The 27,044-nt window shown below is 45.9% G+C and overlaps 1 protein-coding gene across 1 annotated transcript in view; it reads left to right on the forward strand.

Moving 5' to 3' along the window:
• The first annotated feature begins 1,143 nt into the window (after window positions 1-1,143).
• The window catches only part of LOC143766824 (uncharacterized), a 31,138-nt gene continuing 5,237 nt past the window's right edge, over window positions 1,144-27,044 (forward strand). Inside the window, exons 1-6 of the mRNA XM_077254798.1 lie at window positions 1,144-1,262; window positions 8,379-8,528; window positions 8,658-8,837; window positions 8,921-9,044; window positions 9,128-9,225; window positions 9,424-9,514. Of these exons, the coding sequence (XP_077110913.1) occupies window positions 8,451-8,528; window positions 8,658-8,837; window positions 8,921-9,044; window positions 9,128-9,225; window positions 9,424-9,514 (571 nt within the window). The 5' untranslated portion in view covers window positions 1,144-1,262; window positions 8,379-8,450. The remainder of the gene's footprint in view (window positions 1,263-8,378; window positions 8,529-8,657; window positions 8,838-8,920; window positions 9,045-9,127; window positions 9,226-9,423; window positions 9,515-27,044) is intronic.

Consider the following 27,044-nt stretch of genomic DNA (forward strand, 5'->3'; position numbering starts at 1 on the left):
AGAAAAAAACAGTTTGTGGGATAGTAAAATGTACGGACCCACGCCTTCCTCTATCCATCTCCTAATTCTGATGACCTACCTAACAATGGAGGTTGGCACCCTAGGATAGAAAGTACGAAAGAGAAGGCGCCCCCATTCCTCGGTGGCTATCCCTATTATTGGCCCTGAATATCCCTAATGTACAAAAGCAGTGAGAAGGAAGTATAGAGTTAAGGTACCGTCACACTCAGCAACTTTGCAAAGAGAACGACAACAATCCGTGACGTTGCAGCGTCCTGGATAGCGATCTCGTTGTGTTTGACACGCAGCAGCGATCTGGATCCCGCTGTGCAATCGCTGGTCGTAGCTAGAAGTCCAGAACTTTATTTCGTCGTCAGGTCAGCGTGTATCGTCATGTTTGACATCAAAAGCAACGACGCTAGCAACGAGCATAGGGGGCGTCGCAGCGTCTCCTTCTAGCCAGTCGGTACACTCCGGCTGTTTGACATGGAGCTAACAACCAGCGAGAACGAGAAGTGAGTCGCTGTTACGTCACTTGATCGCTCCTGCATCGTTCTGGAGTTGCTGTGTTTGACGTCTCTACAGCGACCTAAACAGTGACCCTCCAGCGATCTAGTTTAGGTCGGCTCGTTGTCTGTATCGCCGCAGCGTCGCTGAGTGTGACGGTACCTTTAGTGCCCGTAGTAATCGAGTCCATCCTTTCTTTCTATGCATCCTTGCATATGGCTTGCCAGGGGGTCCCTATAGGAAACAACTATATGTCAGGATCTCGTTCAGGCCTCTTGGTGTCTGCGTCTTGAGGCGGTAGATCCACTTAGTCTCACGTTGTAGTATCATGGACTTATGGACTCGATTACTATGGGCACTAACTCTATACTTCCTTCTCACATACTACAACGTGAGACTAAGTGGATCTACCGCCTCAAGACGCAGACACTTGTTTAGCACTTCTATTAGCAGGACTACAGTAGTCACTGAAATGACAGAGACGCTTTGGCCGTGAATGATATTTACGGCTCATTTATGTGCTGTCATGGAAACATCAGGCACGCGTCACCAGAGATAACGCGTGCGTCTCACAGTGGACGCACAGTAAATGACGCCTGTGTATGGGACACAGAAATGAGCGGGCAGGCTATTTAACAGCAGCCGGTAAGAGACGTGTAAGACCGTCACAGCAGCACCCCGTGTTTGGACAAATCTCCCACATGAATGGAGGGATATAGGAACCTTCCCCTGATGAGTATAAGAAAACGAAACGCGTAGGGAAGTATATATTATCTATTTGGGGTTTCTATGGGAACTGGTGACATACAAGGATGGGGCATTTGTATGGATGAGAATGTGCCATCTCCCCAGCATAGCACCAGATATAAAACGGCCATTATCTTACCTTTGAAAAGAATAGGATGAGACTGTCCCTCTTTTTTCACACTATTCAGAGACCATTTGAAAGGTATTATTGCATTCTACTCAGCATCTTATATGGAGAATGTATATGATTTGTTTTGTGGTTTGCTGAAAGATATTTGATGTGAAATCATATAGTTCTCTTCAATTACCAAGGGAATTTTTTTGTCATAAGATCCTCAACAGTTTGAGGTTTGTGGTATTGTGGTTTAATTGGCATTCCGTTTTGAATGTGATATATTGTGAGTCCTATATGTATTTTTTTAATACTATTCTATGGTATACTATTTTAAATGAATATATTAAAAGTCAATTTTTAACTAATTAATCACACCCTGCTTTTTGTACAATATTTTTTGATTGGTGGTCACAGTTTTCCAAACACTACCACCATACCCCCACACACAGCATAACGTTCTTACAGAACCTCCATCCCACCACACACAGTATAATGGTCTCATAGTACCGCCATACCCCCACACACAGTATAATGTTCTCATAGTACCGCCATACCCCCACACACAGTATAATGTTCTCATAGTACTGCCATACCCCCACACACAGTATAATGTTCCTACAGTACTGCCATACCCCCACACACAGTATAATGTTCTCATAGTACCGCCATACCCTCACACACAGTATAATGTTCTCATAGTACCGCCATACCCCCACACACAGTATAATGTTCTCATAGTACCGCCATACCCCCACACACAGTATAATGTTCCTACAGTACCGCCATACCCCCACACACAGTATAATGTCCCTACAGTACCTCCATCCCACCACACACAGTATAATGTTCTCATAGTACCGCCATACCCCCACACACAGTATAATCTTCTCATAGTACCGCCATACCCCCACACACAGTATAATGTTCTCATAGTACCGCCATACCCCCACACACAGTATAATGTTCCTACAGTACCTCCATATCCCCACACACAGTATAATGTTCCCACAGTACCATCATCCCACCACACACCGTATAATCTTCTCACAGTACCTTCATCCCACCACACACAGTATAATGTTCCCACAATAGTGGCTTCCCACAGACACAGGACAATGTTTCCACAGGACTGGCATCCCCCTCACACACAGTATAATGTCCCCACAATACTGCCATCCCCCCACTTTTTAATGTTTCCACAGTACTGCTCCCTACATGCACAATATGGTACCATCCACCTCACTGACTACCTCCGACCACCGACAGTTAATTAATAAATACTCACTTAGCCTCATCCTCGGTGCAAATACTAATGAGCCCAGGATCTATGAGATATTTACCATACGATAGTTGGATAGGCAGGAGTGTATCATCCTTAAAGGTAGCCCACTCGGTTGCTATGATGCCCATAAATTGACAGGACTCAGTGGGGTGTGGTATTGGTCACCCTCTCCTTCCCATCATCACAATTTCAGCGATATCCACATTCCCATGACGGTGATACCGCTGAATACATTAGTGAATCAGGGAGTGGAAAGCTCCTGATCCACCATTCAGCCTTCACCTGCGAGTCTGAGACTCCGTGCACTGCAGGCACAATGACGTCACTACATCACACCTGTAGTACGGAGCCTCAGTACTCACACTGCACAGACCAGAGCAGCGCACCTCAGGAACCGGGTTGGCTGAGTAGTGTATGTGGTTTTATTTCAAATATCAGGAATTGTGGTGGCATCATATTAAGAGAAGAGCTGTTGGGACTCTCATACTGAATGTGTGGCTGGTAGGGGCCATTATACTGGGGTTGTGGTGGACTGTAAATGCCTCCATACTGAGTGGGGTTTTTTTATTTTGTGTAGCAGGTTGTGTTGGCCATAATTAGAGATGAGCGAATATGTTCGGAAAACGATCGCCAAACATAAATTCGGCAGGAATATGGTACATTCGGATTCATGATCGGTAACACGAGCATTTTTCTTAAGATTGGAAAAAATCGGTAACATTCGGTAATAGACATAATAGAAGCCGGCAATACATGTGCCGCGTTTAGTAAAATCACAGCCACCAATGTGGAAGACTGGGGTTCAAATCCTGGCTCTGCCCTGTTGGACATAATATACTAGTAGTGGTCCATAACACTATGGTGCCTACCTCAATAAACATGAGAGTGTCCTGAACAAAGAGAGTCATGCCGGCTCAGACGTCGCCTGGATTAACAAGGTCCACGTCAGATGTCGAGGAACCAGGACAATCTGATGATAAATGGGCTACTGGACCAAGCCATACATGGACAAGGCAAGAGGGAATGGGAGCCAGTGAAGAGGTTTGCAGAGGGGAGATGCGGAGGAGTAGCGAGGACAGAGATGAATTAGTCAGGTAGCAGAGTTAAGGATGGACTGGAGAGGTGCAACGGTTTTAGCAGGGAGGCCACAGAAAAGGATGTTGCAGTAGTCGAAGCGGGAGATCATCACACATCCTGCATCCCATAGTCCAATACCCATATGCTATTATTATTATTTATATGGCACCATTGATTCCATGGTGCTGTACATGAGAAGGGGTTACATACAAATTACAGATATCACTTACAGTAAACTAACAATCATAGACTGATACAGAGGGGCGAGGACCCTGCCCTTGCGGGTTTACATTCTACAGGATGGTGGGGAAGGAGACAATAGGTTGAGGGTTGCAGGAGCTCCGGTGTTGATGAGGCGGTAGCTCCAGTAGTGGTGCGTAGGGTTGAGCGACCTTTATTTTTTTAGGGTCGAGTCGGGTTTCGCGAAACCCGACTGTCTTAAAAGTCGAGTCGAGTGAAATCGGCCGACCACCGTGAAAAGTCGGGTATCGGCCGAAACACGAAACCCAATGAAGAAATTTTATTGATCCTCCTCCTCCTCCTCCTCCCGAAAAAATGGCGATTAGTTCTGCACGCCCCCTGACACCTATGTCATCACTCTGCCACTCCTTCATTGGCTGCAATAATGGCGCTAAATGCGTCATACGAAACGCGACTTTGGCGCCAAGTTCGCGTACCGCGTGGCCGACCCCGCACAGGGATCGGGTTGGGTTTCATGAGACGCCGACTTTGCCAAAAGTCGGCGACTTATGAAAATGACCGATCCGTTTCGCTCAACCCTAGTGGTGCGGGGTCAGTGCAGGCTGTAAGCTTTCCTGAAGAGGTGGGTTTTCAGGTTCCGTCTGAAGGATCCAAATGTGGTTGATAGTCAGACGTGTTGGGGCAAAGAATTCCAGAGGATGGGGGATATTTGGGAGCAATCTTGGAGGCGGTTGGGTGAGGAGTGAATAAGTGTGGAGGAGAGAAGGAGGTCTTGGGAGGACCGGAGATTACATGAGGGAAGATATCGGGAGATTAGTTCAGAGATGTATGGAGAAGACAGTTTATAGATGGCCTTGTAGTTCAGTATTAGTAATTTGAACTGGGTACTCTGAGGGAATGGTAACCAGTGAAGAGATTTACAGAGGGGAGAAGCGGAGGAGTAGCGAGGAGAGAGAAGAATTAGTCAGGCAGCAGAGTTAAGGATGGACTGGAGAGGTGCAAGGGTGTTAGCAGGGAGGCCACAGAAAAGGATGTTGCAGTAGTCGAAGATGGAAATCATCACACATCCTCCATCCCATAGTCCAGTGCCCATATACCCATCATACATATGCTCCATCCCATAGTTCAGTGTCCATATACCTATCACACATCCTCCATCCCATAGTCCAGTGCCCATATACCCATCATACATATGCTCCATCCCATAGTCCAGTGCCCATATACCCATCACACATCCTCCATCCCATAGTCCCGTGCCCATATACCCATCACACATCCTCCATCCCATAGTCCCGAGCTGGGTGGCGCTGAGCAGGGAGTTCCTGGAGATGTGCTGTTATGTAACCTGGCAGTGAGGCTCTGTGTGCGGCCGCTGATGTTGCGATTTTCTATCCTGGTAACAATAGAGGAGGGTGATTCATTTCTATCATGTGCTCTCTGCTCCTTTCTGGGGGGCAGACAATGGCTGGAGCTTATGTTCCCAGGGATGCGAGATTTCTCCTTCTCCCACCTGGTCAGTGTCTGCTGAGGTGTTGTGGAGCGGGAAAACTGTTGCTCATAACAACCAATTACAGCTCAGCTTCTTTTAAACAGCTCTGGTGAAATGAAAGATGCTTAGTGATTGGTTGCTATGTGGAATGGGCGTGGCTTGTCACACACACACACATACATACATACATACATACATACATACATACATACATACATACATACATACATACATACACTCAGCTTTATATATATAGATTTTTTTTCTTTACGTTGGAGGGCCCAATTCCAACTATTGCTGTCGGACCTGTGATTTCTATCTCCTCCGCTGTGTACAGGATAATAGAGTATAATAAAGTAGTTATGGACGAGACTTAACTAACATTGTGCAGTGACTCTGCTTTCCATATAGTGATGGATATTTCTTGTTGATGAAACTATGATGTTTTTCAGTTTAAACCTTTGTTAAACCCCTCTGATCAGTGTGATCACACAACATACAAGCATCTGATGGCTCCGGTGATGCCCTGTACTACTGTAGTGCCGTGTATCATCACTGCGGTCAGTGTAATACTAACGGCCCCATACACATGAGATAAGAGTTGGCTGAGCGGTCATTTGGCAGACGGCCATCTCTCCCGACTCCCCCATACACACAAATATTCCAGCTTTCCTGGGGTCTGTATGAGAGAGTCGCCTCCAGACTCCTCTAGCGGAGGATTATCTACAGGAAGAACAAACGGATTATCCTCTGAAATTCAGGATGTCAGATCCTTCTCTGTCCTGACATCATCTGTCGGGAGGCCCCCAAATACATTATATAGTCGACCAAACCCCCGAAATCAGTGATTTCATGGAACTTTAGTCTAATGTGTATGGGGCGGTAAAAGGTAACTTATTGGACGCTGCCTCTGGCCTAATAGACCTTCATACATTGCAGCCCAGACACCATTATTAGGCATGTAAGTACCGTAATAGGCTACGTTCACACTAGCGTTGAGCGCCGTTGCGTCGGCGACGCAACGCACAACGCACGCAAAAACGCTGCGTTTTGCGACGCATGCGTCGGTTTTTGCCGAAAATCGGACGCAAGAAACATGCAACTTGTTGCGTTTTCTTGGTCCGACGCTTGCGGCAAAAAAGACGCATGTGTCGCACAACGCAACAAAAAAAACGCATGCGTCCCCCATGTTAAGTATAGGGGCGCATGACGCATGCGTCGCCGACGCAAACCCGACGCACATTAGCTTAACGCTAATGTGAACGTAGCCATAACTAGGCCGCCCCATACTATCCAGTACTTGGGGGCGGGGGTGAGTTCAGCCAAACTCTGTCACCTTCTTAGGGTACCGTCACACAGTGAAATTTCCATCGCTGCGACGGCACGATCCGTGACGTCGCAGCGTCGTATGAATATCGCTCCAGCGTCGTAGACTGCGGTCACACTTTGCAATCACGGCGCTGGAGCGATGCCGAAGTCCCCGGGTAACCAGGGTAAACATCGGGTTACTAAGCGCAGGGCCGCGCTTAGTAACCCGATGTTTACCCTGGTTACCAGCGTTAATGTAAAAAAACCAAACAGTACATACTTACATTCCGGTGTCTGTCCCCGGCGTTCTGCTTCTCTCCACTGTGTAAGCGCCATAGCCGGAAAGCAGAGCGGTGACGTCACCGCGTCACCGCTGTGCTCGCTTTCCGGCCGGCAGGCGCTCACACAGTGGAGAGAAGCTGAGACGCCGGAGGACTGACACCGGAATGTAAGTATGTACTGTTTGTTTTTTTTACGTTTACGCTTGTAACCAGGGTAAACATCGGGTTACTAAGCGCGGCCCTGCGCTTAGTTACCCGATGTTTACCCTGGTTACAAGCGAACACATCGCTGGATCGCTGTCACACACAACGATCCAGCGATGTCAGCGGGTGATCAAGCGACGAAAGAAAGTTCCAAACGATGTGCTACGACGTACGATTCTCAGCAGGGTCCCTGATCGCTGCTGCGTGTCAGACACAGCGATATCGTAACGATATCGCTAGAACGTCACGAATCGTACCGTCGTAGCGATGGAAATTTCACTGTGTGACGGTACCCTTAGATGCCATGTTTGCTTTTCACAGCAGCAAGTAGTTAAACTGCCAGGGTTTTTGTTGAAGCCTCATCTGTGCCGTCCCTGCGGTGCACATCTATGTTCTGGGGCACAAAAAGATTAATTTCTTTTTAATAAATGTTTAACATGTTAAAAATTATAAAATGTGTCTTCTGCTTTTTCTCGTGTTTTTTTCTTTTTACAAGAATTGTTGGAGCCAATTTTCTTTAGAAACATTTCAATATCTGCTTTTTTTCTGGTGTTTCTCCTGTAATATAGGAAAGCCTAAGGCCAGAAATAAACCCCATAAATCACTGTACATGGAGACTTTGGGATCAGATCATTTCTGTCCGTGTTGATTGTGGAAACAAAAAAGCTTTTCTAAAAGCCTCAAACTTCTGTGTGTGAATCAGAGCTGAGATCTAACGTGATAGAAGATTCCAGTGCGGGGAAGACGGGAAACCTTCATATAGACGCCGGTGGTGATGGAGTCAGTGACCGACTCTGGCCACATATGTCTCTAGAGCCGTAGTAGAAGGTGAAGATGTCGTCCTCATCATGAAGTAGTTATTTCTCATGTTGCGTGTAATGAATATCTCCTACAGTATTGCTAATGCCGATTCCAGGGTCGGTAAATGAGACGAGAATTAGCGTTATGGAAGATGAGTCTATGAGAAACGTATTCAGCTGCCCACTCCGAGGAAGAAACTGCTTGTTGTCTGTGGCCTAAATATATAGGATTTATTAGTAGATGTAAAGAAGGAAACTAAATCCTGTAAAATAATAAATCTCCTCATATGTTTCCCTTATTATCTCCAGTAATTGTATTATTACACAGGATTCTTATGGTGTTACATCGGCTCATCTTCTCATTCAGGTCTCTACAATATCGGATCCTCTCAGTGAAGATCTTCTACAAAAGAGAATTTTCCTGATTTACCCATCAAAGATGGATATGGACAGAGAGAAGATGGCGGAGAGGATATTACACCTCACCCTAGAGATCCTCTTCCGGCTTACTGGAGAGGTGAGAGATTCTGATGACGTCACATTACATCATTCTTATCTATGGGAATAACAGATGGACAGAACTGGAGAGGTGAGGACTCTGGAAATGTCTGTAGTGAGATTTATTAATGGGTCTCTCCATTACCAGGATTACACAGTGGTGAAGAAGACCTCTAGTGATCGCTGTCAGGACCCTGTGTCTGAGGGATGGGGAAGACCCCTGAGCCCAATCACGGGGCCTCCACCTCACCCCCTGATCCATGAGGACATCAATGACCAGAAGATCCTAGAACTCATCTACAAGATGATTGAGCTGCTGACTGGAGAGGTGACACTGCTGGGAATGCTGGGACATTATACAGTAACACTATGAAGGGATCGGGGGGATGACGGTATCATTGTATGTGTCAGGTTCCTATAAGGTGTCAGGATGTCGCAGTCTATTTCTCCATGGAGGAGTGGGAGTATTTAGAAGGACACAGAGATCTGTACAAGAACGTCATAATGGAGGTTCCCCAGCCCCTCACATCTCCAGGTAATAGACAGGACTAAATACACACGGCCTATAATTATCTGTATGTAAAGAATGAATTCAGTTCCTGTATGTGTTTCCTCCAGATCTATCCAGTAAGAGGACAACACCAGAGAGATGTCCCCGTCCTCTTCTTCCACAGGACTGTAACCAAGAAGATCCCAATACTCCTCAGGATCATCAGGTAGATGGAGAGAAGGTGTCAGGAGATCTCCCCTATGATGTGTAGACGCCGGTGAAGGTCTTGTGCTCAGTCTTGTTTTATCCACCAGTATTATATGTTTTATACTTGTGTAATGAGAACGGTGGAGATGGCAGGATTAGAGCTGATCATAGATGGGACTTCTTCATCTGTCGGTGACTGTTATAATATTTGTTTCAGGGTGAAGATCTGACCCATATTAATACTACAGAGACATATGTGAGGGGGGATGAGTGGTGTAAAGAGGAGATTCCTACATATGACTACCCAGGTGAGTAGTAACCACTAATTGCAGAGAAGTCACAGATTCTTCTCAGTCACCGGCTGTGGCTGCTTTATCGGTGGTGTAGTCTGGCCGTATTACCATGATCACCATTTTGCCTCTAGACCACAACATTCTTCTCCACCCAAAACTGTTCTAATGACCTTGGTCATTGAAAGCTCTTTTCTATAGAACTTACAACCTGGAGGATCCACCTACCCCCTGGTATTAGTGTGAGGGTGATCCATTAAAGCGAGATCTATATGATTGCTTGTATCTGACCCAGTATAGGCCGAGTGTGCGTTTAAAGAGTCACACCGAATACAGAGTGAGGCTGCAGTCACACACACGTACAAAAATACTGTCTGTTTTTTACGGACGAGATACGCAGAAATATTCCCTGAACAGTGATCCGTATGTCATCCGTAGGCAAGGTGTGGCTGCATATTTTGTGCATTTAAACCTCCGTATGGCATCCGTATGGCGAGATTTTCTCACCGGCTTGCAAAATGGACATATAAAGGATCCATGGACATATATTGTATATGTCAGTGAGACACATATATATATATATATATATACATATATTCATATTTCATACATTGCTAGATAGCATAAAATTGTCAGCTTTTTTAAGTCCTTACCGAACCCGACAGGATATGAGACATGGTTTACATACAGTAAACCATTTCATATCCATTATATTTTTACATATTCCTTACTAATAATGTTAGTAGTGTGTGTTTGCAAAATTTGGGAGCTCTAAATGTTAAAATAAAGGGTTAAATCTCTGGTGTGGGCTCCAGCGCAATTTTTGCCGTTAGAGTGGGAAAGCCAGTGACTGAGGGCAGATATTAATAGCCTAGAGAGGGACCATGGTTATTGCCCCCCCCCCCCCGGCTAAAAACATCTGCCCCCAGCCACCCCAGAAAAGGGGGCGCCTATTCTGACACTTAGCCCCTCTCTTCCCACTCTCCTGTAGCAGTGGGATATGGGGTAATAAGGGTTAATGTCACCTTGCTAATGTAAGGTGACATTAAGCCTGGTTAATAATGGAGGGGTGTCAATAAGACACCTATACGATATTAAGCCACTAGTCTGAAAAGGTTAAAAAAAACCACACACATTAAGAATAAAGTATTTTTATGAAATAAAGAAACACAACAGGTTTTATTATTACTTATTGTACTCTCAATCCACCTGAAGACCCTCAATCTCCTGAAAAATAATCCAAAAAAACCCCAACAAAATTTCATACCTGTCCGCCGTACTGTCCTGTCCCGTGCTGTAAATCAATCTGAAGGGGTTAAATACAGTTACAGCCAAGAGCACTGCTAATGCGACTGCTCCTAACTGTAAAAGACTGGGGAATGAATGAAATGCGGGGGCGTAGCTTCGGGGATTTGTGGTGACGTCATTGAAGCTGCGTCCCCTGGTGGCATAAACTCATTTTAACTGTAGCGTGAGAAAATATTAAGAAAAATTCACAAGTTACAGTTCCTATGAGTTTACGCCACCAGGGGGCGCAGCTTCGGTGATGGCACCGCTAGTCACCGAAGCTCCGTTGCCTTCATTTCATTCATTCCCCAGTCTTTTACAGCTGGGACCGGCTGCAGTAGCAGCGCTCCTGGTTGTAACTGTATTTAACACCTTCAGATGGATTTACTGCGTGGGACATGGCTTTATGTGCTGCTCTGATTACATATTCATCTGTATTGGCTTATGATAGGTCGCTGATCCCTCACTGACCTGCCCCCATTTTTACATAATGTATATAATAGTGTTGATATTATTGTTGATAATGCCTATAATATTGTGGCTATTGGGAGGCTTAGAAAAAAAATTACATCCAGCAAAATGTCACCAGCGGCGCCTGTCCAGTAGCATCTATCTCTTACTTATAGATGCTACTGTGCAGGCGCCGCCATCACCAGTGACATTTTGCTGGATGTAATTTTTTTTCTAAGCCTCACAATAGCCACAATATTATGGGCATTATCAGCAATAATATCAATGCTATTATATGCATTATGTAAAAATGGGGGCAGGTCAGTGAGGGATCAGCGACCTGTCATAAGCCAATATAGATGAATATGTAATCAGAGCCCCACATAAAGCCCCACCCACAGCCCCACCCCAGAGCACCACATAAAGCCCCACCCACAGCCCCACCCCAGAGCACCACAAAGCCCCACCCACAGCCCCACCCCAGAGCACCACATAAAGCCCCACCCACAGCCCCACCCCAGAGCACCACATAAAGCCCCACCCACAGCCCCGCCCCACAGCACGAAAATCTCATTATCTGAAAACTACAAATACAGATTAAACAACAGCCACAAGACGGATTTCATCACCAGGTATCGGTGTAATCAGTATAACGGCACCGACCTGACAGTGTCTGTAGTCACTGAGCACAGTCCTCCTCACAGGTTCCCTTTAAGACATCTCCACTCTGCACTATTATACACAGTTCTCTATAAATCTGTAATATTTCTTCTTGAAACTCATCTGACAGAAAATATTGGAGCTTCCGATAGTTTAGATTGTGAAGTCACCGAGCCCCGTGCTCTAATTCCCCCAGAGAGGTTTCACCACTAGCTCCTCATTTATTACTGATGGAGACTGTTCAGTTTGAGCATTTCAGTAGATGTTATTGTCTATAGTCAGTTTTTGATTACAGTAGTGTCCACAATACTCTGATTTATCCTCTTCCTGCCGCCAGTTTTGTGTTCTTAATCAGACCCCATTTTTACAATCTGACGTGGTCACTTTATGTGGTGATAACTTTGGAATTATTCACAAAGGATAATAGAAAACAAATGGATCTTACAAATTATTTTCCAGCTTCTCACAATACCCTACATACGATTGTACACTACTCTCTGGGCACATGGCAGTGTTCAGAAGGGAAGGAGCGCCATTTAGCTGTTTGAATGCTGATCTAGCTGGAATAGTTTGCAGACACAATGTATTGGGAGCACTGTTCGTAGTCAGCTGGCAGCTCAAAAGATCTCCACCATGAACATGCTTGGCACTATCTTCTCTGCTTTCCATATCCCAAGGATTGCCTTGCTCATCGCCCTTTAACACCATTACATGGATCTGGACTTACACTGGGACCCCTAGGCTTGGACCATGGTGTTACCTGCTATTCTGTGGTGTTAGATGGCAAGATGAATAGTCAGGTAGCTGGGTCAGAACCGGAAGGACAGAATACAGAATCAGAAGACACAAGAGTAGTCAGTAAACTGGCCATGGTCACAACAGGAAACAAATACACAAGCCGCAAGCTGAGCACAGAGGACTGAACCAGAGGAGAACAACGCTGTTTCTGGCAGATTCCGGCTATGTGCTTTGAGCTTTAGTAGGGTGTGGATCTTTTCAATTGGCTGAATTATGGAGCAGATTAAGGTACCGTCACACTAGGCGATATCGCCAGCGATCCGTGACGTTGCAGCGACCTGGATAGCGATATCGCTGTATTTGACACGCAGCAGCGATCTGGATCCCGCTGTGAAATTGCTGGTCGCTGCTAGAAGGTCTGCACTTTATTTGGTCGCTAGGTCGCCGTGTTTGACAGCAAAAGCAAGGATACCAGCGATATTTTACACTGGTAACCAGGGTAAACATCGGGTTACTAAGCGCAGGGCCGCGCTTAGTAACCCGATGTTTACCCTGGTTACCAGCGTAAAAGTTAAAAAAACAAACAGTACATACTCACCAGCGCGTCCCCCAGCCTCTGCTTCCTGACACTGACTGAGCGCCGGCCCTAAACTGAAAGTGAAAGCACAGCGGTGACGTCACCGCTGTGCTGTTAGGGCCGGAGCTCAGTCAGTGTCAGGAAGCAGACGCCGGGGGACGCGCAGGTGAGCATGTACTGTTTGTTTTTTTAACTTTTACGCTGGTAACCAGGGTAAACATCGGGTTACTAAGCGCGGCCCTGCGCTTAGCAACCCGATGCTTACCCTGGTTACCCGGGGACCTCGGCATCGTTGGTCGCTGGAGAGCGGTCTCTGTGACAGCTCTCCAGCGATCAAACAGCGACGCTGCAGTGATCGGCATCGCTGTCGCTATCGCTGCAGCGTCGCTTAATGTGACGGTACCTTTACTCCAGCTGGACAGCAGGAACAGATCCCAGATGAGATTGCATGCACCATATGCAGAAACCCTAATATGACTAAATGACACAAAACTAGAATAGTCGAAATCCCCATAAAGTGATTGCATTTTATAAATTAATTCACTGAGGGTTATAATCTATACTCTGTTGCAGCGGTAGGTCCATACACAGTGAAATGGCAGTGACCCAAGCAAGTTCAAACAAAACGTTTCTTTATTGTGTTACTTCACACAGTCTAATAGCAATACACATTAAATGGCTTCTTCATCCAGGCCAAAGGAAAATGTACAGTACACAGCTTCTTCACACAATCCATTAGAAATACACAGTAACCGGCTTTACTTTGCAGTCCCTACACAGACTTGACTTCCCTTTGTCCAGTTTCCCTGGGGCGACTGCCCACCGATTCGATGTCTCTTTACTCACGCCGTGCACCTCACGCCATCCTCCAGATTGCAGCCTGGCAACAAAAGACAGCCCGGGACACAGGGTGTCAGTTCCTTTTGCCCGTGTGTTGCTCCACACACAACAAGCTCTGCAGACAAGTTAGTTCTCTGTCTGCTTCCAAACCAACACTGACACACCTCTCCCTCTACTACAGGGTTTTTAATCAGTCCATGCTTCACTATTCTAATTACAGCCACACCTGTGTCTGCAGTATGCCATCATGGCCTCACTATACCTCCATGCACATTCTGGAGAGCACAAACAGCACCCCCTAGCTGTAACAGGGGTGACTGTTGTGAAATTGGATTTTGGGCTCCCCCGGTGGCCACTGGTGGAATTGAACTTGTGTGCATCATCCCCTCTGTTCACCTGTTCCCATCAGGATGTGGGAGTCGCTATTTAACCTTGCTCCTCTGTCACTTCCATGCCGGTCAACATTGTAATCAGAAGCCTTTCTGTGCATGTTCCTGCTACCAGACAACTTCCAGCTAAGTCGGACTTTTGTCCTTGTTTGTTTTTTGCATTTTGTTCCAGTTCACAGCTGCAGTTTCGTTTCTGTGTCTGGAAAGCTCTTGTGATCTGAAATTGCCACTCTGATGTTATGAGTTAATACTAGAGTCTTAAAGTAATTTCAGGATGGTGTATTGATAGGGTTTTCAGCTGACCATGAAAGTACCCTTTCTGTCTTCCTGCTATCTAGTAAGCGGACCTCGATTTTGCTAAACCTATTTTCATACTACGTTTGTCATTTTCATCTTAAATCACCGCCAATATATGTGGGGGCCTCTGTCTGCCTTTCGGGGAAATTTCTCTAGAGGTGAGCCAGGACTATATTTTCCTCTGCCAGGATTAGTTAGTCCTCCGGCCGGCGCTGGGCGTCTAGGGATAAAACGCAGGCTACGCTACCTGGCTACTGTTAGTTGTGCGGCAGGTTTAGTTCATGGTCAGTTTAAGTTTCCATCCTTCCAAGAGCTAGTTCCTATGTATGCTGGGCTATGTTCTCTTGCCATTGAGAACCATAACAGTTTGACCGGCCCCCAAAGGGTTAAATTAATTGGCAGAGAAAGGAGAGAAAAAAGAAGTCTGCTGAAAAATTTTTTTTTTTTTTTTTTCCTTCAGTTCTGAGTGTGCTTTCAATTGAATCACTTGCAAGTCTGCCTATATTGCAGCCTTCCTCTCTCTCTCTCTCCTTCTAATCCTGGAATGGCTCTGTGTTCACCTGTTTAAAAATGGATATTCAGAGTTTAGCTGCAGGTTTGAATAATCTCACCACGAAAGTTCAAAATTTACAAGATTTTGTTGTTCATGTTCCTATATCTGAACCTAGAATTCCTTTGCCTGAATTTTTCTCGGGGAATAGATCTTGCTTTCAAAATTTCAAAAATAATTGCAAGTTGTTTTTGTCCCTGAAATCTCGCTCTGCTGGAGATCCTGCTCAGCAGGTCAGGATTGTGATTTCCTTGCTCCGGGGCGACCCTCAAGATTGGGCTTTTGCATTGGCTCCAGGGGATCCTGCGTTGCTCAATGTGGATGCGTTTTTTCTGGCCTTGGGGTTGCTTTATGAGGAACCTCATTTAGAGCTTCAGGCGGAAAAAGCCTTGATGTCCCTATCTCAGGGGCAAGATGAAGTTGAAATATACTGCCAAAAATTCCGTAAATGGTCTGTGCTTACTCAGTGGAATGAGTGCGCCCTGGCGGCGAATTTCAGAGAGGGTCTCTCTGATGCCGTTAAGGATGTTATGGTGGGGTTCCCTGTGCCTGCGGGTCTGAATGAGTCCATGACAATGGCTATCCAGATCGATAGACGTCTGCGGGAGCGCAAACCTGTGCACCATTTGGCGGTGTCTACTGAGAAGACGCCAGAGAATATGCAATGTGATAGAATTCTGTCCAGAAGCGAACGGCAGAATTTTAGACGAAAAAATGGGTTGTGCTTTTATTGTGGTGATTCAACTCATGTTATATCAGCATGCTCTAAGCGTACTAAGAAGCTTGATAAGTCAGTTTCAATTGGCACTTTTCAGTCTAAGTTTATTCTATCTGTGACCCTGATTTGTTCTTTATCATCTATTACCGCGGATGCCTATGTCGACTCTGGCGCCGCTTTGAGTCTTATGGATTGGTCCTTTGCCAAACGCTGTGGGTATGATTTAGAGCCTCTTGAAACTCCTATACCTCTGAAGGGGATTGACTCCACCCCATTGGCTAGTAATAAACCACAATACTGGACACAAGTAACTATGCGAATTAATCCGGATCATCAGGAGATTATTCGCTTTCTTGTGCTGTATAATCTACATGATGTGTTGGTGCTTGGATTGCCATGGCTGCAATCTCATAACCCAGTCCTCGACTGGAACGCTATGTCTGTGTTAAGCTGGGGATGTAAGGGGATGCATGGGGACGTACCTTTGGTTTCCATTTCGTCATCTATTCCCTCTGAGATTCCTGAATTCTTGTCTGACTATCGTGACGTTTTTGAAGAACCTAAGCTTGGTTCATTACCTCCGCACCGGGAGTGCGATTGTGCCATAGATTTGATTCCGGGTAGTAAATACCCTAAGGGTCGTTTATTTAATCTGTCTGTGCCTGAACATGCTGCTATGCGAGAATATATAAAGGAGTCCTTGGAAAAGGGACATATTCGTCCTTCGTCATCTCCCTTAGGAGCCGGTTTTTTCTTTGTGTCTAAGAAAGATGGCTCTTTGAGGCCGTGTATTGATTATCGGCTTTTGAATAAAATCACGGTTAAATATCAATATCCGTTGCCACTGCTGACTGATTTGTTTGCTCGCATAAAGGGGGCCAAGTGGTTCTCTAAGATAGATCTCCGTGGGGCGTATAATTTGGTGCGAATTAAGCAGGGGGATGAGTGGAAAACCGCATTTAATACGCCCGAGGGCCACTTTGAGTATTTGGTGATGCCTTTTGGCCTTTCAAATGCCCCTTCAGTCTTTCAGTTCTTTATGCATGACATTTTCCGTGATTATTTGGATAAATTTATGATCGTGTATCTGGATGATATTCTGATTTTTTCGGATGACTGGGACTCTCATGTCCAGCAGGTCAGGAGGGTTTTTCAGGTTTTGCGGTCTAATTCCTTGTGTGTGAAGGGTTCTAAGTGCGTTTTTGGGGTTCAAAAGATTTCCTTCTTGGGATACATTTTTTTCCCCCTCTTCCATCGAGATGGATCCTGTCAAGGTTCGGGCTATTTGTGATTGGACGCAACCCTCTTCTCTTAAGAGTCTTCAGAAATTTTTGGGCTTTGCTAACTTTTATCGTCGATTTATTGCTGGTTTTTCTGATGTTGTTAAACCATTGACTGATTTGACTAAGAAGGGTGCTGATGTTGCTGATTGGTCCCCTGCTGCTGTGGAGGCCTTTCGGGAGCTTAAGCGCCGCTTTTCTTCCGCCCCTGTGTTGCGTCAGCCTGATGTTGCTCTTCCTTTTCAGGTTGAGGTCGACGCTTCTGAAATCGGAGCTGGGGCGGTTTTGTCGCAAAGAAGTTCCGACTGCTCCGTGATGAAACCTTGTGTTTTTTTTTCTCGTAAATTTTCGCCCGCCGAGCGGAATTATGATATTGGGAATCGAGAGCTTTTGGCCATGAAGTGGGCTTTTGAGGAGTGGCGTCATTGGCTTGAGGGGGCTAGACATCAGGTGGTGGTATTGACCGACCACAAAAATTTAATTTATCTTGAGTCCGCCAGACGCCTGAATCCTAGACAGGCGCGCTGGTCGTTGTTTTTCTCTCGGTTTAATTTTGTGGTGTCATACCTACCGGGTTCTAAGAATGTTAAGGCGGATGCCCTTTCTAGGAGTTTTGAGCCTGACTCCCCTGGTAATTCTGAACCTACAGGTATCCTTAAGGATGGAGTGATATTGTCTGCCGTTTCTCCAGACCTGCGGCGGGCCTTGCAGGATTTTCAGGCGGATAGACCTGATCGTTGCCCACCTGGTAGACTGTTTGTTCCTGATGATTGGACCAGTAAAGTCATTTCTGAGGTTCATTCTTCTGCGTTGGCAGGTCATCCTGGAATCTTTGGTACCAGGGATTTGGTGGCAAGGTCCTTCTGGTGGCCTTCCCTGTCACGAGATGTACGAGGCTTTGTGCAGTCTTGTGACGTTTGTGCTCGGGCCAAGCCTTGTTGTTCTCGGGCTAGTGGATTGTTGTTGCCCTTGCCTATCCCGAAGAGGCCTTGGACGCACATCTCGATGGATTTTATTTCGGATCTTCCTGTTTCTCAGAAGATGTCTGTCATCTGGGTGGTGTGTGACCGTTTCTCTAAGATGGTCCATTTGGTTCCCCTGCCTAAGTTGCCTTCTTCTTCCGAGTTGGTTCCTCTGTTTTTTCAAAATGTGGTTCGTTTGCATGGTATTCCGGAGAATATCGTTTCTGACAGAGGAACCCAATTCGTATCTAGATTTTGGCGGGCATTCTGTGCTAGGATGGGCATAGATTTGTCTTTCTCGTCTGCTTTCCATCCTCAGACTAATGGCCAGACCGAGCGGACGAATCAGACTTTGGAGACATATTTGAGGTGTTTTGTGTCTGCAGATCAGGATGATTGGGTTGCTTTTTTGCTTTTAGCGGAGTTTGCCCTCAATAATCGGGCCAGCTCTGCCACCTTGGTGTCTCCTTTTTTCTGTAATTCGGGGTTTCATCCTCGATTTTCCTCCGGTCAGGTGGAATCTTCGGATTGTCCTGGAGTGGATGCTGTGGTGGAGAGGTTGCATCGGATTTGGGGGCAGGTGGTGGACAATTTGAAGTTGTCCCAGGAGAAGACTCAGCTTTTTGCCAACCGCCGGCGTCGGGTTGGTCCTCGGCTTTGTGTCGGGGACTTGGTGTGGTTGTCTTCTCGTTTTGTCCCTATGAGGGTTTCTTCTCCTAAGTTTAAGCCTCGGTTCATCGGCCCGTACAAGATATTGGAGATTCTTAACCCTGTGTCCTTCCGTTTGGACCTCCCTGCATCTTTTTCTATTCATAATGTTTTTCATCGGTCATTGTTGCGCAGGTATGAGGTACCGGTTGTGCCTTCCGTTGAGCCTCCTGCTCCGGTGTTGGTTGAGGGCGAGTTGGAGTACGTTGTGGAAAAAATCTTGGACTCCCGTGTTTCCAGACGGAAACTCCAGTATCTGGTCAAATGGAAGGGATACGGTCAGGAGGATAATTCTTGGGTGACTGCCTCTGATGTTCATGCCTCCGATCTGGTCCGTGCCTTTCATAGGGCTCATCCTGATCGCCCTGGTGGTTCTGGTGAGGGTTCGGTGCCCCCTCCTTGAGGGGGGGGTACTGTTGTGAAATTGGATTTTGGGCTCCCCCGGTGGCCACTGGTGGAATTGAACTTGTGTGCATCATCCCCTCTGTTCACCTGTTCCCATCAGGATGTGGGAGTCGCTATTTAACCTTGCTCCTCTGTCACTTCCATGCCGGTCAACATTGTAATCAGAAGCCTTTCTGTGCATGTTCCTGCTACCAGACAACTTCCAGCTAAGTCGGACTTTTGTCCTTGTTTGTTTTTTGCATTTTGTTCCAGTTCACAGCTGCAGTTTCGTTTCTGTGTCTGGAAAGCTCTTGTGATCTGAAATTGCCACTCTGATGTTATGAGTTAATACTAGAGTCTTAAAGTAATTTCAGGATGGTGTATTGATAGGGTTTTCAGCTGACCATGAAAGTACCCTTTCTGTCTTCCTGCTATCTAGTAAGCGGACCTCGATTTTGCTAAACCTATTTTCATACTACGTTTGTCATTTTCATCTTAAATCACCACCAATATATGTGGGGGCCTCTGTCTGCCTTTCGGGGAAATTTCTCTAGAGGTGAGCCAGGACTATATTTTCCTCTGCCAGGATTAGTTAGTCCTCCGGCCGGCGCTGGGCGTCTAGGGATAAAACGCAGGCTACGCTACCCGGCTACTGTTAGTTGTGCGGCAGGTTTAGTTCATGGTCAGTTTAAGTTTCCATCCTTCCAAGAGCTAGTTCCTATGTATGCTGGGCTATGTTCTCTTGCCATTGAGAACCATAACAGGTGACTGCCTCACAGTACATATGTGGTCAAAATTGTTTGTACCCCTCATTTAAAGGGCCACTGTCACCCCCTCCAGCCGTTATAAACTAAAAGAGCCACCTTGTGCAGCAGTAATGCTGCATTCTAACAAGGTGGCTCTTTTAGTTTTTGGTGCAGTTATTGCCAAAGTAAAGCGTTTTATATTTTTGCCAAAATACCTTTCTTTAGACAGGGAGGCAGGTCTTAACCCCCCTGCTGGAAATGCCACACTGCCGTCACTCATATCTTCTGGGGCGCCGGGCGCCGCCCTCTCCGCGCTGTTTTGCAATGAAATCCGGCGCCTACGCTGTTTAGTACTGGCTGGGGCAGGCGCAGTGAGCTCTGGCCGTCTGACCTCACATGCAGTCTTGCAGACTGCGCCTGTGCGGCCACCCAGCTAGTGAATCCCAGCCCCGCAGTGTGTTATGCATTATGCAGAGTGCAGGGCTGGGATTCACAAGCAGGGCGGCCGCACAGGCGCAGTCTGCCAGACTGCATGTGAGGTCAGATGGCCAGAGCTCACTGCGCCTGCCCCAGCCAGTACTAAACAGCGTAGGCGCCAGTTTTCATTGCAAAACAGCGCGGAGAGGGCGGCGCCCGGCGCCCCAGAAGATATGAGTGATGGCAGTGTGGCGTTTCCAGCAGGGGGGTTAAGACCTGCTACCTGTCTAAAGAAAGGTATTTTGGCAAAAATATAAAACGCTTTATTTTGGCAATAACTGCACCAAAAACTAAAAGAGCCACCTTGTTAGAATGCAACATTACTGCTGCACAAGGTGGCTCTTTTAGTTTATAACGGCTGGAGGGGGTGACAGTGTCCCTTTAATGACTTAAAAACTAACAATGGTGACAGAAATAAATTGAATCTGACAAAAGTAATAAGAAATAAAAGATCTATGAAAATGAACAAATCAGACATGGCTTTTCAGCCATGCTTCCACAGAATTTTTCAAAAAATAAAACTCATGAAATAGGCCTGGACAGAAATGATGGTACCCCTTAAAATAATGTGACAAAAGGGACATGTTAAGTCGCGGTGTGTCCATTAACTAGCATCACAGGTGTCTACAACCTTGGAATCCGTGAGTGGCCTGTATATAGGGCTACAGATCCTCACTGTGCTGTGTGGTGACATGGTATCACTCTCAACATGGACCAGAGGAAGCGAAGACAAGGAGTTGTCTCAGGAGATTAGAAAGATAATTATAGACAAACATGTTAAAGGTAAAAGTTATAAGACCATCTCCAAGCAGCTTGATGTTCCTGTGACTACAGTTGCACATATTATTCAGAAATGTAAGATCCGTGGTACTGTAGCCAACCTCCCTGCACGTGGCCGCAGGAGGAAAATTGATGGCAAATAGACAGATAATATGAATGGTAACAAAAGAGCCCAGAAAAACTTCTAAACAGATTAAACGTGAACTTCAAGCTCAAGGAACATTAGTGTCAGATTGCAACATCCGTCATTGTATGAGCCAAAGTGGACTTCTTGGGAGACGACCAAGGAGGACACCATTGTTGAAAAAAAATCATAAAAAAGCCTGACTGAAATTTGCCAAACTACATGTTGACAGGCCACAAAGCTTCTGGGAGAATGTCCTATGGACAGATGAGACAAAAATTGAACTTTTTGGCAAGGCACATCAGCTCTGTGTTCACAGACGGAAAAATGAAGCATATCAAGAAAAGAACACTGTCCCTACTGTGAAACATGGATGATGCTCTGTTATGTTCTGGGGCTGCTTTGCTGCATCTGGCACAGGGTGTCTAGAATCTGTGCAGGGTACAATGCAATCTAAAGACTTTCTAGAGAGAAATGTGCTGCCTAGTGTCAGAAAGCTTGGTCTTAGTCACAGGTTATGAGTCTTGCAACAGGATAATGACCCAAAACACACAGCTAAAAGCACCCAAGAATGGCTAAGAGGAAAACATTAGACTATTCTGGAGTGGCCTTCTATGAGCCCTGACCTACATCCTATTGAGCATCTTTGAAAAGAGCTGAAACATGCCGTCTGGAAAATGTAACCTTCAGACACGAGATGACTGGAGTAGTTTGTTCCTCAGGAGTGGGCCAAAATACCTGTCAAGAGGTGCAGAAGTCTCATTGACAGTTACAGGAATTGTTTGATCGCAGTGATTGCCTCAAAAGGTTGTGCAGCAAACTATTAAGTTAAGGGTGCCATCATTTCTGTCCAGGCCTATTTCATGAATTTTATTTATTTTTTTTTTTAATTCTGTGGAAGCTTGGTTGAAAAGCAATGTCTGACTTTCATTTGTTCATTTTCATAGATTATTTATTTTTTAATTCTTTTGTCAGATTCAAGTTATTTCTGCCACCGCTGTGGATTTTTCTGTCACTAAACGAGGGGTACCAACAATTCAGGCCACGTGTGTAGGAGAAATTAATATTTTGACTCCACAGCCACTTTCCGGAAATTAACACGCAGTGGATGTTGGAGTGTGAAAATTACACATTTGCCATTTTATGACCCAGCACATAGTGCCCAGATTGTGCTCCAGGAGTCACACACCGCAAATTAAGTGGATTCTTCTCACTATATAATATTGCTAAATACAGGGATCCTAAATGTTGTTTGAGCACACTGCAAGACTCAGAAGTGAGAGCGGATTTTGCTGGATTGGTTTATATAAACTCTGTTACTTTTCAACAACCTTTGAACCACTAGTGGTGTGGGAACCTCTGTTTTTCCATTGGCAGATTATGGACCTGAGTGGGGACTTGTTTTTTGTGAGATGAGAATTGATATTATTTTTGCCTACATAACATTGATTGGTTTCTTTTTATTCGATATTTGCGAGGCAGAATGAACAAACAGTTGAACACCACGCACTACTGGTTCATCCAACAAGGTTTTCTATTAGACTGTGAACAGTCATTGTCTTGTTAAATAACACCATGTAACACAATTTTTGTTCCTGGCTTCCAAGTGTAATATTTCAACTGCTTATGAAAAGCGACTACATTCAGCACAAACTTTGATTTTATGACCACAGCCCAGAAAAATGTCATATTTATTTTGACAAAAAAGGAAATTATATTTTCATTCATTCGGTCTAATAAAAAAAACAAAACATGCATGGTAAATAGACCAAGACAGTCAAAAAACTCTCAAAGGTTCAGAAATGAGTGGAAGTTCTAGATATGCGAGTGTACTGCAAATCGCTTTTTCGAAGAAGCCCCCAAATGTAGTCCCCCATCATGTTTTTGTTATACTGTCCTTGGTAACAACGTTGAAGGTCCAATATATCTTGATGAAAGCGCCCGCCTTGCTCCTCTGAGTTCTCATGTTCTCCTTGAACTTGTCAAGATGAGCGTCAAGGATATGGACTTTGAGAGACATTCTGCATTCCGTTATGGCGTAATTCTTTATGAGAGTCTGAACCAACTGCACATAGTTTTCAGCCTTGTGATAACCCAGGAAGCCATGAACCACTGCAACGACACTGTTCCAAGCTGTTTTCTCTGTCCTGTTCAGCAGCTTGGCAAACTCGTCACATTCTATGATCTCCTTGATTTGTGGTCCGACAAAGATAGCAGCCTTGACCTTTGCCTTTGACAGCTTTGGAAAGAGACCTTGGAGGTACTTGAAGCTGCTGACTCCTTGTCAAGAGCCATGACAAATTGCTTGATGAGGCCTAACTTGATGTGTAGTGGTGGCATGAGCACCTTCAGAGGTTCCATCAGCGGCTCCCACTTGATGTTGCTCTTCCCCACAGAGAACTTGGTCCGCTGTGGCCAGTCCTTTCTGTGATAGCGTGCCTTAGTGTCACGGCTGTCCCAGAGGCAAAGGAAATTTTGTGAAACCGCCTTGAAGGCCCCTCTGGAATGCCACCATTTTAAAGTCTCCGATGACCTCCCATCCATAGTCGTCATACTTCAAGGCACTCAGCAACATCTTGATACTGGTGTAATCCTCTTTGAGATACAAAGAGTGAGCCATAGGGGGAGACAAGTAGTAGTTTCTGTTGTGAAGCAGCACGGATTTGAGGCTCTAGGATGAACTGTCTATGAATAGACGCCATTCACTCGGGTTACAAATGATACCTATAGCCTCAAAAAAACCGGCCACATTGTTGCAGAAGCACAATCCATCTTCTCATCAGAAGAAGTTGGAAAATGTTTGGTGATGCTTTCTTTGATCTGTGGCTTGCACACTTTCATCCAACAAGGTCCACTGCTTGAGCCTGGATGTCAGAAGCTCAGCATTGGACTTGGTAAGACGAAGGTCTCTGATTAGATCGTTGACGTCTTTCTGGTTAGGCAAAAATGGCCTTCTCTCCTCAACCGCATCTGTGAAAACGTAATCTTGCTCTCCAATATCTTCCTCGCTGTCCAACTTCCTGCTTTTTTTCTGAAGATGGCTGATCCCTCTGCGGGGAAGATGGAACAGGTATCTCGGGGGAGTGCGTAACTGGGGCAATGGAAGAAGTAATGTCTGGATAGACGATTTGAGGCCCATTCTTGCTTGTGTGACGTTTGGCAAGATCCACCATGCAGAGGTAGCAGTTGCTTGAGTGGTTGGTCGGTTGCCGTCAAATTCACGGGATAGCAAACTTCATGGCTCTTTTCTTCCCCGTACCAAACTGTAACATAGCAGATATAATTATTATTATTATTATTTATTGTTATAGCGCCATTTATTCCATGGCGCTTTACAAGTGAGGAGGGGTATACATAATAAAAACAAGTACAATAATCTTAAACAATACAAGTCATAACTGGTACAGGAGGAGTGAGGACCCTGCCCGCGAAGGCTCACAATCTACAAGGGATGGGTGAGAATACAGTAGGTGAGGATAGAGCTGATCGTGCAGCGGTTGGTTGATCGGTGGTTACTGCAGGTTGTAGACTTGTCGGAAGAGGTGGGTCTTCAGATTCTTTTTGAAGATTTTGATGGTAGGCGAGAGTCTGATGTGTTGTGGTAGAGGGTTCCAGAGTAAGGGTGATACGCGAGAGAAATCTTGTATACGATTGTGGGAAGAGGAGATAAGAGGGAGTAGAGAAGGAGATCTTGTGAGGATCGGAGGTTGCGTGTAGGTAAGTACCGGGAGACGAGGTCACAGATGTATGGAGGAGACAGGTTGTGGATGGCTTTGTATGTCATGGTTAGGGTTTTGTACTGGAGTCTCTGGGCAATGGGGAGCCAGTGAAGGGATTGACAGAGGGGAGAGGCCGCAGAATAGCGGGGGGACAGGTGGATTAGTCGGGCAGCAGAGTTTAGAATAGATTGGAGGGGTGCAGAGTGTTCGAGGGGAGGCCACAGAGCAGGAGGTTGCAGTAGTCAAGGCGAGAGATGATGAGGGCATGGACAAGGGTTTTTGCAGATTCTTGGTTGAGGAATGAACGGATTCGTTAAATATTTTTGAGTTGAAGTCGGCAGGAAGTGGAAAGGGCTTGGATATGTGGTTTGAAGGAGAGATCAGCGTCAAGGATTACCTCGAGGCAGCGAGCTTGTGGGACTGGGGAGAGTGGGCAGCCATTTACTGTAATGGATAGGTTCGTTGGGAGGTCGCGTGAGATGGGGGAAAGATGATGAATTCTGTTTTGTCCATGTTAAGTTTGAGAAATCTAGCGGAGAAGAAGGATGAAATAGTGGACAGACATTGAGGGATTCTGGTTAGTAGGGAGGTGATATCTGGTCCAGAGATGTAGATCTGTGTGTCATCAGCATAGAGGTGATACTGAAAGCCATGAGATTCTATGAGCTGTCCCAGGCCAAAGGTGTAAATGGAGAAGAGCAGGGGCCCAAGGACTGAACCTTGTGGGACTCCGACAGATAGGGGGCGAGGTGAGGAGGTGGTGTGTGAGTGGGAGACGCTGAATGTCCGGTCTGTTAGGTATGAGGAGATCCAGGATAGGGCCAAGTCTGTGATGCCAAGGGATGAGAGGGTCTGTAATAATAGGGAATGGTCCACTGTGTCAAAGGCGGCCGACAGGTCGAGGAGGAGGAGAACAGAGTAGTGTCGCTTGCTCTTGGTGGTTAAGAGGTCATTGGTGACCTTAGTTAGGGCAGTTTCAGTGGAATGGTGTGACCAGAAGCCAGATTGTAAGCGTTCAAAGAGGGAGCAAGAAGAGAGATGGGAGGACAGTTCAAGGTAGACGTGTTGTTCCAGTAGTTTGGAGGCATAAGGGAGAAGTGATATAGGGCGATAGCTAGATACAGAGGATGGGTCAAGAGAGGGCTTTTTGAGGATAGGTGTGATGGAGGCATGTTTAAAGCTTGAGGGGAAAACACCAGTTGTTAGTGATAGGTTGAAGAGATGGGTTAGGGTTGGGATGAAGATTGTGGTGAGGTTTGGGATGAGGTGGGATGGGAGCGGGTCAAGTGCACAGGTGGTGAGATGCGATCTTGAGAGTAGAGTGGTGAGTTGATCTTCTATAATGGTGGAGAAGTTGGTTTTGGAGGTGGAGGGTAGGGAAGTTGGGAGGAAGGGCTCTGGGGCTTGTTGACCAAAACTCTCTGATATTATCAATCTTCTGCTTGAAGAATGAGGCAAAGTCTTCAGCAGAGATAAGTGGGGAGGGAGGAGGTGCTGGGGGACGGAGGAGAGAATTGAAGGTGTTGAATAACTGTTTAGGGTTGTGAGACAGGGAGGATATGAGAGATGAGAAGTAGGTTTGTTTAGTTGTGGCAAGTGTGGTCTTGAAAGTAGTGAGGGACTGTTTGAATGCGATGAAGTGGTCGTTGGAGTGGGACCTTTTCCATCTGCGCTCAGCAGCCCTGGAAGCTCGCCTCAGTTCTTGGGTCAGGCTGGTGTGCCAGGGCTGTCTGTTGATTTTGCGAGCTTTGGTATGTGTAAGTGGAGCAGCAGATTCCAAAGCTACAGCTATTGTGGTGTTATATAGAGCGGCAGCGTCATCCGCATTGTGTATGGAACTTATGTCTGTGAGAGGGAGGAGG

The sequence above is a fragment of the Ranitomeya variabilis genome, chromosome 4 (assembly GCF_051348905.1).
Source record: "Ranitomeya variabilis isolate aRanVar5 chromosome 4, aRanVar5.hap1, whole genome shotgun sequence".
Taxonomy (NCBI): domain Eukaryota; kingdom Metazoa; phylum Chordata; class Amphibia; order Anura; family Dendrobatidae; genus Ranitomeya; species Ranitomeya variabilis.